We start from the raw sequence: 17,955 nt of genomic DNA on the forward strand, positions 1-17,955 counted from the left end.
TGTGCAAATATTTTATTTATATGATATTGTTGCTTGGGATTATTTTCTAATAAAGGACAGATTTCCCAAACGCAACTAATCTAAGATTTCCTTTTAGTGTTCTGCCTGTAGCAGATTGATGAAACCCAACTGTTGACTGGTTGCTATGGGTTACTGGACTAGAACAAATTTTCACAGTGTTAGTAGATGAGCCTCATTGTCACTTTTGTGTGTAATGTATCTCCTAGTGCTCATGGGACCTTTCTTATTTACTTTCTAGCAAAAAGAACCGGTATTTGTACGTTTGCAGCACAATATATAGAATAGGATCACTTGCCTTTATCTCAAAAGATTGCTCTGATACACCTGTACGAAAACATCGATACCACCCAATACTGACAATTCTTTGTGTCATTACTTCAATGGCATCTGCCTGTCATATATATTTGTTGCCAACTCTGACCATATTTTCGAAGACATTTCTAAACCTGTCCTTTCCTTGCAGCACTACTGGCCTTGCTTGTAAAAAATTATGCTTGAAGCTAATGTTATTAAAGGGATACTGTCATGGGAAAAAATGTTTTTTTTCAAAACACATCAGTTAATAGTGCTGCTCCAGCAGAATTCTGCACTTAAATCTGTTTCTCAAAAGAGCAAACAGATTTTTTTTTATATTTAATTTTGAAATCTTACATGGGACTAGACATATAGTCAGTTTCCCAGCTGCCAAAAGTCATGTGACTTGTGCTCTGATAAACTTCAGTCACTCTTTACTGCTGTACCTTCCCCCCCCCAACAGCCTAACAAAAGAACAATGGGAAGGTAACGAGATAGCCAGGGCTGGATTTACATAGCTGGCACCCCTAGGCCTGCTGTCGATCATCGCCCCCGTCCCCTCCCCTTTATTCACGCAAATATTTGTAGCAATGGGGATTGGAGCACGGGAACCTTAAAAAACTATTGTATCTTGTGCACATCCCCAGTGTTTCTGAACCAATGTGGGTGTGGTTGGGCAGCATGCCGCCCCCTAAAATTTTGTCATCCTAGGCCCGGGCCTCGGTGGCCTTTCCACAAATCCAGGCCTGGAGATTGCAGCTCCCTAACACAAGACACCAGCTGCCTCGTATATCTAAGAACAGCACTCAATAGTAAAATCCAGGTCCCACTGCGACACATTCAGGTACATTAGTAGGAGAAACAACAGCCTGCCAGAAAGCAGTTTCAGCCTAAAGTGCTGGCTCTTTCTGAAAGCACATGACCAAAATGACCTGAGATGGCTGCCTACACACCAATATTACAACTTAAAAAAATACACTTGCTGGTTCAGGTATGAAATTTTATATTGTAGAGTGAATTATTTGCAGTGTACACAGTTTAATTTAGAAATAAATAATACATCATGAAAATCAAGACATAATCCCTTTAATAAGGCAGAAAGATAAAAATATAGGAAGAACGGTATTATTTTCCTGAAAATCTGGCAACCCTAATGGGAACCCTAAAGATACCGCCTGGTTTGGACATGGAGGCAGCTCCAGTATCCCCCTGTGTCAATAGGCTGTGCTGTATTCAGAACAGGAGGCAAGAAGGACTGATTGGTGCTGAGCGCAACTATGCAACTGAATTACATTTTTAGTGCAACTAACTTTGGGGAAATCTGCGTGACCAGCAACTGTGCTTGTGGTGATAAGGGACCTCTAACGTCTTTTAGTTTGTTGTACCATGACACATTGTCTTCATTTATATCACTACCCTGTTGTTATTAATTATTTTATCTGTATTTCAAGGCAGGAATTTATCCCCATTTTAGTTTATTTTCTTTGACTTTATTGTGTTTTATGTGGTTTGTTTTCCTGACACTGTAAAATATCAAGCAATTTGTACATCGAATGAATGAACCATAGACTTTATTTAATTTACATGATCCAAGGAATACTACCTGATTAAATATATTTCCCACTTTAATAAATCTCTGGCACTTGGAAGAACATCTGAGTTTATTTATACAGCATTATCAAATTTAATTATAAAATTTCACTGGAGTATACTAAATATGTAATACCATACAGAATTTTATAGCAGTGATGTGAATAATACAACAGCCTGTTATACCTGAATGACTGCAAAGTTTCCCACAATGTAAGCAGAACTTATTTAACCACTAAGCAAAAGGGGACTTTCCCAGTCCACATATGCTGCTTTCAGACAATTGGGCCCCTACAACATTTCTGCTCTTCATTATTTACATAAGTTACATTGTGCTTTATATACAAGGTATATACTATACACATACTATTCACACCTACAGTAGTTTTACTACAATGGAAATGCACACAGCAAACATACTACATGTTCTTCAGTTATAGTGCATTCCAAACTGGATAGTGGTAGATTTCTTCTATTGTCCTTTGTCTTCCATGTCCCTACTCAGGGTGATTCACCAGCAACATTTTGCTGTTCAAAAGGACAGACATTTTTCCATAATTATGTTTGGAGATGAAGCTTGGAGTATTACATGTTACAACCCAAAGCACATCATATATAGGGTTGCCACCTTTTACTAAAATTTCCACCAGCCATTGGAGGGGGCGGGAACAAACGGTGGGCCGTGATGTCAAAAGGGGCAGGCCGTGATGTCAAAGGGGCGGGGCTTCATCAGAAGATTGGCCAGAAGCTGGCAAAAAGAGTTTTGATCAGACTGGGTGCAGGCCACGGACTTTTGTTAGGTTTATTACAAATTTACTGTCAGCTACATTGCCGGTAAATTTATAATACCGGCCCTGGCCTTGGCAGGTGTTTTACCGGCTAGGCTGGTAAAATACCGGCTGGGTGGCAACCCTAATCATATATCACTAATACATTCTATAGCAGGTAAGGCAGTGGTTCCCAAACTGTAGGGATGGACCCCTGAGAGGGGACTTGGTGAAGTGGTGGGGGCTTAGCCTGAAGACCAGTTAGCATGGGAACTGGGGAGATTTGCCATTCATTCTCCTATATACTCCTGAAAGCCCAGCTTGAAGGCCAATTAGGGTCAGGGCCGTATCTTCTTTTGGTACCACCCTAGACAGCAGAGCCAACTCTCTTTTATTTCTATGACATTTTTAAAGACCTGTTTATCTGTGGTTAAAAGCAAGAGTTTGACCTTTGATACTGTACATACAAAACCACTGAAATGGATAGCCAGTGTTCTACTTTCACTCTTTAATAAATATTCCCCTTTCTCTTCAAAAATATTCCCAAAGCATGCAAGTAAGTAAAAAGGTACAAGTATATTTAATATTAAAAAAATCAAACATTCCCCCTATGGATCCTAATGCGTTTCATGCTTACCTAGCACTTACCTAGGCAATCTCTAGCAAGTCAATTTCTTCTAATCCTTAAATACTAGCTCTCATAGACCCTCCCCACAATAAAACCAATCACAGTTTAGCACACGTGTTGCATACATATAATATCAATTAGAACCCGGGCTATTGGCTCAGTTTGTCAGTTGGTTAACATCATGTGGTCTGCATATTGCACAATCCATGTTACAGGGTATTATGAATAAATGTACAAATATAAAAAGTCATACATATAATTATATATAACAGGTTACATCAAAAGTATAATTCAATCCAAGCCTGGTTTGTAAATGGAATATCCAGTATACTTCCCTTTTACACAATTTTGTCAAAAAGTCTCCTCCTCTAGTACCTATTCTAATCTGTTCTATCCCTTGTATGGAAAAGTATTTCAAGTTACTCTCATTGCACTCTGCGAAGTGTCTAGTGACTTTGGTTTTGTTACTCAGTTTAATAATTTTTATCTGATTGATGTGTTCTCTAATGCGTTCTTTGAGTGATCTGGTGGTACACCCCACATATTGTTTGCCACATTTGGTACAAGTAATGAGGTAAACAATCCCTTTGCTACAAAAATTGATATATTGTTTAATCCTATATGTGCTATTAGTCACTGTCAAACAAAATTCCTGTGAAATCTTTAAGTAATTGCACGTAACACAACGGCTACGTCCACACTTAAAGCAACCTATGAATTTTAAAAAATCACCTTGTTTTTTGTGTTGTTTTTCTCTGTATAGGCTTGGAGACTCTTCCTTGATAAATATTCCCCTATGACTGAATGACTAATACATAGATATTTCACAATATCTCTACTTAGTTCATTACCTAAGGGGGGAGCCCTGAACAAAGGTTGGACCTTCAAGCGGGCTTGAACTGAAAAAAAACCTCACTCATTTAAGACCTTATGCCACAAGACTAAAAAGAAATATTGCTGAACTCATTTGAATTTGCAGGAACTAAAACAACACAGTACAGATTCTGAGAACTGTGGCAATTGTATTTAAAAGAAACAAGCACATTTGTGCTACATATTACCCAAAAAACTGCAGTAATACACATATGGTTATAACTGGGCCAATCTGTGAGTCAGAAAGTCATGATTATTAATGTCTTTGGCATTCAGGCTGCAGAGACATACCAGACTGTAGGCATGTTAGAGAGGTTATTAGGTTTTGGTGATGAAGACATGAAAATATGTGATTGAACAGAGAAAGTAAATGGCAGTTTAAAGCTACTTTATGTCATTTACACACCTACTCATTTTTCAAGCACAAAAGTAATAGGGCTTAGAAATGACTCTGCATTAGGAGTAGTTGTATGAACACAAAAGAAAAATAAAAGGAAGTCAATATTTTTCTTGATATTATTAGCTTTATTTTTATAAAGTGTACGTGGAAAGTAAACCTTATCAAGACCCAATGAATATAACCTACATGGCATTACAGGATTTATTTCCATATAATGTCTATAGCACACAGGTAGTAATATACACAGATATACATATAAACTTAGAAAATGCTATGTTGGCTATTCCAAAACAAACAAAGTGATACTGACACTAAAAAACTACTTTTTAAAACATGAATGTACGTTAAAAGTCACCTACAGGTCACGTTGATCGTTTTTTGCGGAGAGGTTTGTCTTGTAAGTAATTTTTAGTTGAAGTTTCTAAACCTGACTGTCCCATCTCAGCCTGTCAGTTAAAGTTTCCAATGCTAACGGATTCCTGCTGCACAAATATGGCAGCCCCCTCATACAGGAACACGGGGCATCAAACAGGTAAAGTAAAAGTATTGTGCAAATCTGTTGGCAGTGGTGGGCAAAGTTATAAGTAGCTTTCAAAGGCAATATTATGATAGATGTAAAAAAAGAGTTTAATTTCTGGTGTCAGTATCTCTTTAATGTAATCCCCAGAATCCCCATGTGGGTAGCATATTCTGTGCAGTAACAATTGCCTCAGTCTCTAATAGACTGCTGTATGGCAGGAGCCTGGTAACTGGCCTTGACACATGATGTAAGAATAAAGTGTCCTGCTCTTGAGAAATCCTGTAGGGTTGCAAAACCCATGGCGTTTCATTGCTTTCAGATCTGAGCTTCATATACAGCTCATCTCACAGTGGCAGAGCAGCAAATGTAATGCATTGCTAGACATTTTTATAACAAACAACTGAATATGAAGAAAACAGAATACATATTCGTGGAGAAAGCACTCTTTCTATTTAGAGCCACTCCTGATCCGATAAGTTTTCTTTTTTCATATGTTAATTTGTTTTAACAAGACTGGTGGAGATAATAAAGAAAAACATGATATGATATCATTGGGGTTCATTTACTTGGAAAATGCCACTCCCACCAGTGTGGGTAAATGATTTGCTTACTTAGCCATCAAAAAACCTAATCTGGAAATCCACGTGCTGAGCCAAATCAAGCTGATCCAATCAATTGGCAGATTATAATCATAGTGACAGCATATGCAGACTAATGGTGGCCATACACGGGCAGATAAAGCTACCGATATCGGTCGTTTGGACCGATTTGACATCTTATTTGCCCGTGTATGGGGGCTTCCGACGGGTCTTCCCGATCAATATCTGGCCGCGATATCGATCGGGAAGGTTGGATTTTTAACCGACCGACCTGTCGGAGCCCCTTGGCGCATCGAAATTCGATCGTTCGGCCGTACGGCCGAACGTTGGAATTACCCCCGATATAGCCATGCCGTTTAGTGGCATATCGGGGAAAGATCCGCTCGTTTGGCGATGTCGCCAAACGAGCGGATCTTTGAGTCTATGGCCACCCTAAGAGGAAGACCACATTAACCAGTTGTCCCTGCCTAATAGGATTTTCTAACCTTGACCAATAGATACAGGTCTTGCAGGCCTTCAGGACAACATCATACTTGGATCTGCAAATGTACATCAGCCTTTGTATGGCTAGTTTTATTCTGAAAGCTTTAAAATCAGACAAGCCCATAATAGACAACCTACTTCCTATGTTGCCATAGCTTGCCTTAAAGTATCTTTCATAAGGAGCCCTGCCATGTGAAAATGATCACCAAGCACCACATTTGCAGTAGTTATTTTATCATCTAACAATCAATTGGTTTTTAGAACCTTCTAGGGTTGCTTAAAGCTGCCTTGAAACAGATGAATGCCTTTCGTGACCAATCTCCCCTGAGGTAGCAACACAATGCATCACAATGAATAGAGCATTCTCTTAGGTGAATTCAATAATAGTCATTAGCAGGAAAATATGTACAAATTGTCCTTGGCATGAACATTTTTATCTCTTGCTTGTATTTAAAATAGCCTTTGCAACCTGCAAAGTATTGAACAAACCCTCTGCCAGTAAAATCATTTGGCCATTTTCCTTCAGTGTATAACATATGCAATAAAGTTCCTTACTGAAGATGTTATTTTTGCACCAAAACAAAAGTCTATTATATAGGGATATGCTTATTTTTGTTCTTATTTACATAAACATATCACCGTTTGCAACTTGTATTACATTTCCCCTTATGAGTATAACCGCAGAAATGAAATTGTGAAGATAGGGCAAGAACATTGCTTCCACTTAATGCTATCCAGTCTGAATTCAGCAGCCGATGATAATGTGCATATACATACATTAGCATAAAAACCTTCTGTATGAGTTTCTAAGTGCATACATTTCACACCGCGGGCACAAATGTGTACTTGGATTGTATCCAAAAATATAAACAAAATAAAGTGTAATGCAGATTTTCTCATAGGACAGAACCTTAACAATATGTATAACTGTGTTGGAAAAGAATGTAAAGGACATGTACATGACTTAATGAACTGCCTTTATATTTCCCATGCTAATGTTTGACCAATTTCAGTCTTAATGCCTTACCAGTGGTGCATGCACAGCACCCTCAGAGGACAGTTTTCACACTCCAGAAATTGTTATCTACCAATGCCTATTCTTGGCGAACGGACAAAGCATCAGCAGTAGGGATGGGTGAATTTTTTCACCTTGTTTCGCTGCAGAAATGACGCCCTGGCGTTGTGCATCAAAAAAACTAGACTTTAATGGGCGTCTGCGACATTTCGCCGGCGGTGAATTTTTAGCGAAACGGGTCAAATCAGCAGAGGTAAAAGGGACACAGGACTAACTCAATGACCATCAGAATACATGGATTAAAAGATGTATGGCCATTTGTGTGAATGACAAATTTAGACAATGACTAACCATTTAGCATGTGGGTCAATTGATAAAGTCCTAAAATTAGTGTATGGCTACATTTATGCAGGAGGGGACACGTTAATAATTTCCAACATCTAAAGATATACAGGTATGGGATCCGTTATCCAGAAACCCGTTATTCAGAAAGTTTGGAATTATGGACAGGCTGTTTCCCATAGACTCCATTACAATCAAATCCAAATTTTTTAAAATGTTTTCCTTTTTCTCTATGATTATAAAACAGTAGCTTGTAATTGATCCAAACTAAGATGTAATTAATCCTTATTGGGAGCAAAACCAGCCTATTGGGTTTATTTAATGTTTACATGATTTTCTAGTAGTCTTAAGATGTGAAGATCCAAAATTATGGAAAGATCTGTTATCCCGAAAGATTCTGCAGATTCTAGATAATAGGTCCCATACCTGTATTGATACTCATCTGCTGGATGGAAAGCTCTGCTAGAGTCAAATAAAGGTTTAGCTGCTTGTGATACAACAGTCAACACCTTTGAGACTATCCTTGATGTCAGTAACAATAAATGCCCTGGGTGCTAGTGAACAAGCCCACCAACACCGTCCTCCTCTACTAGTGAGTAGAATTTCATCAGTCTCTGCTCCAAACTCAGCAATAGAAATGTATTTTATGTCACAGGGCAAACACCACAGTAACAGGTTCCGTACATACCAGATGGATGAAATGCTACTTGATTTCCCGGGTGAGGACCTGCATCAGTTGATAACATTGCTACTGCCTTCCGAACATCCCAAAGTTTCAAAACTCCATAAGAATCACAAGAAGCAATGGTGTCCCCCTGGAAGAAAAAAAATCAATACTGGTAAGTTTGGAACATCGCTTACTGAAACATCTGTACTTTTTTCTATTAAAATCACTTGCATTATTCCATTCTACATAGCCCCACATAATTCAGTGCAATTGCCCTGGAATAAACCAACGGGGGAAACCTTATTCTCTTTAAACAGAATTAGGACAATTATGTTACAGAGCCACAGAGATCATCTTGAATCCATTGTTTACATCACCTACCTACAGCATTATACGAAATTTGTTGGGAGAGCCATTGAGATAAGAATATTTAGTACTATAGGTCAAAGGAAATAACACCAGAATTATAAAAGCTAGCAATGCTGTGCTGCAGTAGTCATGCTAGAAGGTAAGGGAGTAGAGTAACAGGCTAATTTACTTTTATTGGTCAAGGAGCAAAGCATGCCCAATTTTAAAAAGTTTTGCAAGTTGCCCCAAGCCAATTCTGATGTTGTGCCCATACCACAACTCTTTGCGGTCATCAAATGAAATCCAAAGTACTGATCTTTGACGTATGCTGCATAAGATATGTGGTTATATGTATCAAGACTTGCAGCCCATTGTTTGTGCATACATACAAGCTAGGGTGCACCATTGAGGACCATCTGCAGAGGAGCCCACAGGTCTGTTTTGCATCCAACACAATACACATTGTGCTTTGCAAAAGGTTTTTAATCTGGCACAAAGTGGAACGCAAAGCCATTTCACAGAAAAAAAAGGTGATCATTGTATGCATATTAAGGAACACAGTAATAATGTAGACACTTACATTTGTGAGCTTCAGAAAGCACAAGCTGTATTTAAAGCCTACCTACCTAAAGTATTAAGTACAGAGCAGCTTGTGCCTGACAGTACAGCACATTGCACTTTGCTTTGGATTTTTAATCTTGCAAAAAAAAAGCAGAGCCATTGCCTCACCAGAGGTGGCTATGAAATGTTGCTATTTTACCACTTTGGGGGATGCTATAAAATTAGAACTAAAGTTTAACAAAGAAGTAAGGCAGAAATAAATTAGGTTATGCAAGCCAAAGACAAGCGCACTCCTTTACCAGTGAAGAGCCTCCAATACCCAATAGCTCCCCATATTCTTTTCTACTCATTTACTCTACATTATCTGTGTTGCTGTTTGTTATCTGAGCTTAGGAACTAACTCAATATATACTGTATATAAAAATATAAATGTAATGATAGAAGGCTGATTAGTAATTAATCCAAAATTCATGGCAGCTCTGAAACCAGTACATCAGAATTTAGTAACCATTGCATAATGAATCAGCGTCTATGACAAAGGAACTTCTGCTTGATAATTTACAACAACAACCCCTAAGCTTAGCTTCTCAACAGCTACCCAGAGCACACTGAGCATGGGCAGTAACAAAATTCAACATGGTAAGATCCTGTGCTTAACTTTAAAGGGATACTGTCATGGGAAAAAACATTGTTTTCAAAATGAATCAGTTAATAGTGCTGATCCAGCAGAATTCTGCACTGAAATCCATTTCTAAAAAGCAAATAGATTTTTTTATATTCAATTTTGAAATCTGACATGGGGCTAGACATATTGTCAATTTCCCAGCTGCCCCAAGTCATGTGACTTGTGCTCTGATAAACTTCAATCACTCTTTACTGCTGTGCTGCAAGTTGGAGTGATATCACCCCCTCTCTTCCCCCCCCCCAGCAGCCAAACAAAAGAACAATGGGAAGGTAACCAGATAACAGCTCCCTAACACAAGATAACAGCTGCCTGGTAGATCTAAGAACAACACTCAATAGTAAAATCCCATGTCCCACTGAGACACGTTCGGTTGCATTGAGAAGGAAAAACAGCAGCCTGCCAGAAAGCATTTCTCTCCTAAAGTGCAGGCACAAGTCACATGACCAGGGGAAGCTGGGAAATTGACAAAATGTCTAGCCCCATGTCAGGTTTCAAAACTGAATATAAAAATATCTGTTTGCACTTTTGAGAAATGGATTTCAGTGCAGAATTCTGCTGGAGCAGCGCTATTAACTGATGTGTTTTGAAAATTTTTTTTTTACCCATGACAGTATCCCTTTAAAGGTCTGGATCATTCTTGTTATAGAGACGCCAAACCTTTAGGCTGGTGCACCAAGTTGAGCACATAAAATATATTTCAAGCCATATTCGGGTTTAGTTCTCCTTTAATTGATATCCTTTAGTATTTTCCTGATATAAGTGCTTTTACCATTAGTAATCACTGCAGATGAAATCAAGATGACCTCTAAGGCACAGTTAGGGCTTTCTCTTTAATTGCAGGCAAGAACTTTCTGTGTCAAGTTATTTTTGCACCAAAGGAACATTGAATTAATGCATACAGGAATAAAACCTGTCACATTGTAGGCCTAATTTGTGTTTGCAGAACAGCATTTTTAGGAAATCTTTGATAAAATGTATTAGGCATTTCTGTTATTAATGGGCAAAATTTAAATTTTTACTCTGTCATTTGGTGAAAGCTTTTGAGATTACTTTTTTAAACACGGGATGGCTCTTATAAGAAAGAATGGTGTGTAGAGAGTGTAGTTAAAAGAAAGATATGAATAATAGAAATGTTTTGTGAAGGCCTCTAAGCTATTTGGGTTTGGAGGAATTTTAATGACTAAATTATTATTTTAATTATCAGATAATCACAGTTGTTTAAAGCCAGGAAGATAAAGACACACTTCTTTGCTTCCCCTGTCATAGCCCCCTACACAAAAGCTTTTGGGTGTCGTCCAACTCGAGTCCAGAGAATGGGTTTCTAAATGATAACCTCCCTGAACACAATGAGAAATTATTCAGGGGAAAGAACTGGAGATTTTAGCTTCAGGCAAACCTATCTAAAATTGGGAAGAAGCACTGACTATAACTGAGTGAAATGGAAAATAGAACAATTTCATTAGCGTGCGTCAGTGCTTAAAGGGGACTTTTAAGTGAAGCAATGTCCAGATGTAGTTGGACTCCAATGTCCATCATTCTTCAGCATAATATAATGAGTTTAAACAGAATTGAAGCTGTAGCCCTACAACCATACAGGTGATGCCACATTTTTCCAAGTTCTCTGATTGAAGAGTATCCTCCAATGAGACTCCTGCTGGCTCTGTTTACACATTGTGACACTATCATTGACAAAAGAATAAAACAATGTTTTATAGCTCTACAACATATTAACAGAAGTGTATCCACCTTTCTAAATTTTTATTACAGTGTAATATTAGCACAAAAATTGCACAGTAATTCCAGTATGTCAGATACCAGTAAGATGACTGATGTAGAGCTGTTAAGGATTAGTCTCACTGGGAAAATCTCATGTATCTGTAAAATATTGGTATGCCTATGTTTGAGAGCTAGGGGGCGCAAAAGAGTAATTAGTATGGGTGTAAGTGCAGTGGAGAATTTAGTGTTAGTCTAGTTATGCTAAGGCTAAATCATCCTTCACAAACTCAAATCTGGACTGTTCAGGCAATATTGCAGCATTCAAGATGTGAAGAGCAGGAACTGCAAGTAAATGTTTCACTTTAGTTTTGTTATAGATCTAACAAATCCAATTCTATCTTAGATCTCCAGAACAAGGATTACTTTGGGGTAGGATCTCCTTTTTGTTATTTTCTTTGCAAACACAGAGTCCATAAATGGATGGGGCTATTAATTGCCACATCATCAGAAAAAAATTAATTAAATCTCAAAATCCCCAATCCCTAGCACTGACTGTGACCTGACCTGCAGACTCCCACCCAAACCTGCATCTGCAAGTCCTACCGTTAACCTTGCGGGTACCTGACCTGATGTAAGAATCTACATAGAGATTGCATCAAGCATAGCAAGAGGCCAAAAAATATTGAGAATAAGGTTTTCAAGAATTCAACTTCAATTTAACCCCTTACAGAGACAATATACCCTATTTAAATGTACAGTTACTATTGACTTTATTATACAAACATTTATCAATGGTTATTCTGCATAAGGAGCCTTATTTATTTGAATATTTGTGTTTGTTCAATGTGCTTTAGCCATATTTGCTTAGTCATGGTTACATCATCCACAGACTAATGAAAGTGACTATAATGACTCAGGGATCCCTGACAACAGCCTCCAAAGACCACATTAGCAGAAAAATGGTTCTTGGGTGTATATAGAGACACCTACTTAATAAGTTATAATGACCTTATAAAAGCCCGATATATTAACAGGCTGCAGGGAGCTGGGCAGCAGGAGGTACAGAGCAGCTCTTTAGTAAAGCCTTCTCTGCATGTGTTCAGTTGTAACTTGTACAATTGTGTACAAAACAAACTATATGAATACTATACATAGCAAGGCTAAATAAAGACTGAATGCTACAATACTTGCACGCACAGCACACCAGCCGGCATCCCCTAGAGTACATGCCCAAATGTTTAAAAAGACCTCAAAGGATTGGGTCAAAGCTTAGGGAGGGGGTGCACTCAATAATAATTAAAGTGGCCCGGGTCAGCATGAAAGATAAATTCCAATTACAGGACAACTACTCAAGTGTGTTGATGCCAGGGGGCTCCATTGTAACACTTTTAGGGGCTAGTAAAAGACTAATTACATTGTATTTGGGTGCCCCTGAGACAGGTCTTTCTCCTTGGCAACTGAAAAGCAAATATTAAGAAAATGTTAAGTAGGGAAAAAGCCAGCAAGCATAAACATCACAGAATCCCAGCCTGCAGGTTTTGGAATCAAGGTATTGAGTATTGCAAACCCACAAACCAATAAAATATGGTTTAATAAGTGTCTGAATAGGAAACGGCATATTACAAAATATTCTCATATTTGATTCCTATGTGAATCTAATTAAAAATCCCATCAAGATGCACCGAGCTTGTGTCTAACCGGTTCACCTTAAAATGCCTACACATCAAGTACATCCTGCATTCTTGTACTTGGACAGGAAGAAAAACGTGAGACGTTAGCAAGCACTGATGAGAGGTACAGGATACCGATTGTCTTTAATAGTTGAAGGTAATCACCCGCTCAGCTTGGCATTAAGGTAATGAATTGCTCAGGATCATTTCAAGAGGAGCTCAAATGTTAAGCGTTTCCTGCACTGTCATTTCTTATTGCGTATGAGGACTGATAAGGGCTAAACTCATTCGTAAAACAATGTCCCTGGACAAGCACTTAGGTGTACAAACATTGGGGAAATCAAGCCTGAGCTAAGATTCATTTATTTTCAGAAAAATCCTCCTTTTCATTTAGTTGTACTGCATGGCACAACCAGGGAGGCTTCAGAAAAACAAGATATGCTTTTAATTAAACAAGATATAATGAAAAGAATGAATTCGATGTCTAACCAGGGTTCAAAGAAGCAACAGGCTGGGCTTTAAGGAACAGTAGGGAAGATTCAAATAGAGATTGCAGCAAAGAGTATGAAAGGCACACAGAACAATCACAGGAGTAATGTAGGTCAAGAGGAGAAGATTCAAAGACAGATAATACAAAGCAACTTGGAGAGCAATAAGTAAGGGTTATATGGAGGAATAAGGTGACACTGTGCAGAACAAAGGGTTATTGAACAGTTTCCCTTTGAAGAATGTAACACTTCATTATCATTTATTATTATCCTTTATTTACATAGTGCAGGCTTATTGCACAGCGAGATTGTTCATTATTCACAACCGCAATATCACTTGGAAGGTTCATGAACAAGAGAAGTTAGAAAGGCTTCTTTGGATATAAACTGTTCATATGATGGTACAGCTACTAAGTCCTAACTGGAATGTTTTAATATATTATATATATGAGCATGGATAAACAAACTAAACAAAAAACAATGTAGCCCATTTTGATTACCATACTGAATGTATGCAGGACAGCTTTGGCAGCTTCTGTTCCTCAAGCTGTTAACTACCATAAACTATAGGGCTCATGTATGTCGGCAAATGCAGTTGTGGTCCCCACTTTTTCCTCGCAGTCAGTTGCAAGTAAAACCACTTTCATTAAAGGTACTTGTGTCAAAATGTGCTCTTTGCACTTCTTTATAGCTGTGCTTGTGCTGCTCAGTCCTTCCTGCCTTCCATTCTGAATTGAGCTCTGTTGTGCTTATTGACACAGAGGAACCCTGGAGCTACTGCAAACTCCTGACCAGGTGATAGCACCAGGGTTCCCTTAGCACCCTGTGTTGTTTGCCGCAGTTCAGTTGTGCCAAAAGAACAGTGCTCACGTGTAACTTGCACACATACACTAGAAATTACACCAGATTGACTTCAAAACTATTTGGTGTAATGTCACATGGATTGCAATGAAGCACACAAGCAGTTGCGTTCATTTTCGGCTATTGGGCACAATTGCGACAGGTACAGCACAGTTGTGGCTAAAGTGTGACAACAAAATGGCACCTGAATTCTAAAAACAAAAAAAAAAAAAACACTGCTTTGTGGAAAAAACCTGGCAATTGCACTTGAAATTGCACTTTGCTCACTGTAACCAATCTTTGAAGCAGTGCACTCCGGACCTCCATAGAAGACCCCTAAATCCAGGAATCGAGTTAAAAAGTAATATATTTTATTTTTTACATCTGACATAGAAACAAGCGTCTGAGGCGATTTGTGTCTACGCACTTCCTCAGAGACCTTTGATGTTCTGGGCGGTGTACTGCCGAAACAACAGACATAACCGGTGAGCAGCTAAAGGGACATGTTGAACTTATCCTCCTGGAGCCAGTAATTACTGGGTTATTTAAATACTGTATAACCCCTTTAGAATGATAGAAATACTGTTGGGTGCACTTTGCTCACTGCACTTCAACTTCTGACACTGCAAATGATGTCAGAAAGCATATACTACGCACGCATGTGCCTTTCTGAAAAGTCGGGTTTTAACTTCAGTGAGGTACAAGTCGGAAAGAGGAGTGTGGGGGAAAGCAAAAGGGAAATATACAAAGATGGATAGAGTGGTCGGCTCTGTCTTAACATACCTGTTTTAATGGCCATGTAGTGGACACAATAAAAACAGAACGAAAAAAAAAAATTCTCCTGGGAAGTCCGCCCCCAGTGATTGTGCCCTAGGCAGGTGCCTTTCCTGCCTAACCCTAGTTCCGGCCCTGACTGGTACTTTAATTGTGTCTCTCTGGGTAGATTAAAGTATGCCCATATGTTTTGCTGAACAACCAGAGAAGTAAAAAGTAAAAAATAAATGGGGGTTAAAGTATTTACACCTATAAAAACCTTAAGAAGGACGAACCGAATAGTGTTCTAAAAAAAACAAAAAAAACATTTTATATTAAAGGGAAAAAGTTCCTCTTCTGGAAATGGACACTATATACCAGCTACCAAATGCTGCCTTGCAATGTTTGCAATGTTTATGAAATAAAGACATTCTGTGACCTCAGATATTTCATTTACAGCATTGTTGAATTTGGCAGCAATAACTCCCAATCGTTTGTTACAGATTAAGCCCCATTAAATCTAAAATATAAATGGAGCAATTATGTAAATGTATCATTCACAAATGTATATTTTACTGTTCAAGTACCATGAAGGAATACCACAAAGTAGCACAATATACAACATTCCAGTTGGCATGCATATAAGTGAGGTGTTTATACAAATGGCCTGTAGATGTCACTGTGCTCATACTTATACTGTGCATACTTCCTGGTAGCTTAAAAGTGAAAGTGAAAGCTTACTGTTGTGTAATTGCTGCATGACTCTGCTAATAAAGCACTGTTATACTCGGCTACCCAAAACAATAAGCTATCAACAAGCTGCAAATATCTTTAGCTTTGTGGCTGTGTGTCTATGCGTGTCCGTGTGTTTGCATGATAGACACTAGCCGTTCTTTGATGTAAAGTAATTTGAATTTTAGGTTACTGGCCCTTAAAAGGCAATAGTTGGAGGCACAGGAGCAATTAACATTTTTGCATGACTTCAACATTTCTTTATCTTAAATAAAACTATAATCAAAAGGGAATATCCTTGGATAATTTTTTACAACTAAGCAGTGAAATTATATAAAGTACAATTATATAAAAAGTAATTAATAAGTGGAGAGAAAGGCTGGAAAACAAAAGACATAACAATGAAGAACTGTAAATGGCACATTAAGTACCTTGTGCTTAAATACAGAACAAACGAAATGATTCCCTTTCCCACTTTTACTTCAGCATTCAATTAGTGTGCAATAATTAGGACTGATAAAAGCACTTGGTGCCTATGTGGCTCACAGTTTTATCAGAAGACAGGTAACTGCTAAAGTGCTGTTTAGATAACAAGGGCTACACCAAATTCAAGATGTGTCCAATTCCAAATATTTAGCGCTCAGTCGAATCAGATTCAAACCTTTTAAGTCATGTGACTCCTTGCTTATGTCAGGATTTTTTTCAGAATCCCTGTCTGTTTATATATTTTGCTCTTGTTGAAACAGTAGAAAATTCACAAAATCATGCATAAGAAAAATCACAAAACTACTCTTCATGATGAGAGAAAGATCCAAAACAGGCAACAAAACAGGCAACTGGGCCTCTGCTAAAAATTCCTATTTGCTTTCTGAGGCTCTTCATGATTACATACAGGGCTCTCTGCCACTTATTATTGGACAATGTTAGATATTGCATTTTATGGATCGAAACTGATGTGGTTTATTAAATTTGTCTATCAGGAAGCTGAGTCAGACTCAATGCAAATGAAAGGAATCACATGTAAACCCTAATGAGAGCCCACTAAACACAGTGCCATGCAAGTAACGTAACATGTACAGATAGTATAAGGACTGAGGTGAGAAAGAAAGAAACACGTGGTTTGCAGACTTAGTGATAGTGAATACTAGTACTGTGCATGATACAAAAAACAAGAATACAACCAAATAAAGTCCAGTCCAAGTTTGAGTTAATGTGGCCACACTTGGGACAATTTGAGTCAATGTGCCCACAGTTGGGGGACAATTTAATTGCACTCTACTCTGAACCATTCATGTTGGGTGCCAAAAAATCAGATTAGAATAAGATCTAAGGAGGAATGGGGTTCCTGCAATTTAGGGTTGGACTGAAGTCTTAGGATGATAATGGTCTGCTGGCTAGATTTTTAGTGCCAGAGAAAGTCCCCTGAGAAAACAGAACTGCTTCTCACAATGGAGGTCTTTGGAGCAACCACACTGTACCCTGTTGAGGCAATTCAGTCACAAAGTACATGTGCATGCGGATGTTGCTCAGAGCCTTAATAAGCCTGAAGTAGGAGAAGGGGCCCAGTCCCTCGTACACATTTGCGGACTGCTGGCTGTTTGCTTTAGGGGTGGTTGGAAAGCAAATAGAATCACCCCTGCTTGCTTCCACTTACTTTAAAGTCAAAACTAGGCAATTTGTTTTTTTTAGGCAATATAAAAGGGCCCTGTGGCCATCATCTAAATGTAGGTGTAGCATGTAATTCACCTGATAAAATAAAATCCAGCCACTATCCTTTCACAAAGTACAGGGAATCACAACTCACAAGACAGCTAATGCATTCAAATTGAGGGATATGTACATTATTTTCTCAGAATATTATTCTGCTTACTGGGGGAAAAAAAACCAAACTATCGGTCTTACAAATATGTTAACCATAGAGGTTTGTGTATTGTTAGGTGTCCAAATGGACCATGTTTGACTG

At 38.4% G+C, this 17,955-nt stretch overlaps 1 protein-coding gene across 4 annotated transcripts in view; it reads right to left on the reverse strand.

Annotated features, from left to right (window-relative positions):
- Positions 1 to 17,955, reverse strand: part of LOC108701857 (sperm-associated antigen 16 protein) — a 474,505-nt gene that overhangs the window by 122,615 nt on the left and 333,935 nt on the right. For all 4 annotated transcript variants that reach the window (XM_041576877.1, XM_041576879.1, XM_041576876.1 and 1 more), the window contains one exon: positions 8,221 to 8,347. In XM_041576877.1, the coding sequence (XP_041432811.1) occupies positions 8,221 to 8,347 (127 nt within the window). The remainder of the gene's footprint in view (positions 1 to 8,220; positions 8,348 to 17,955) is intronic.

The sequence above is a fragment of the Xenopus laevis genome, chromosome 9_10L, assembly GCF_017654675.1.
Source record: "Xenopus laevis strain J_2021 chromosome 9_10L, Xenopus_laevis_v10.1, whole genome shotgun sequence".
Classification (NCBI taxonomy): domain Eukaryota; kingdom Metazoa; phylum Chordata; class Amphibia; order Anura; family Pipidae; genus Xenopus; species Xenopus laevis.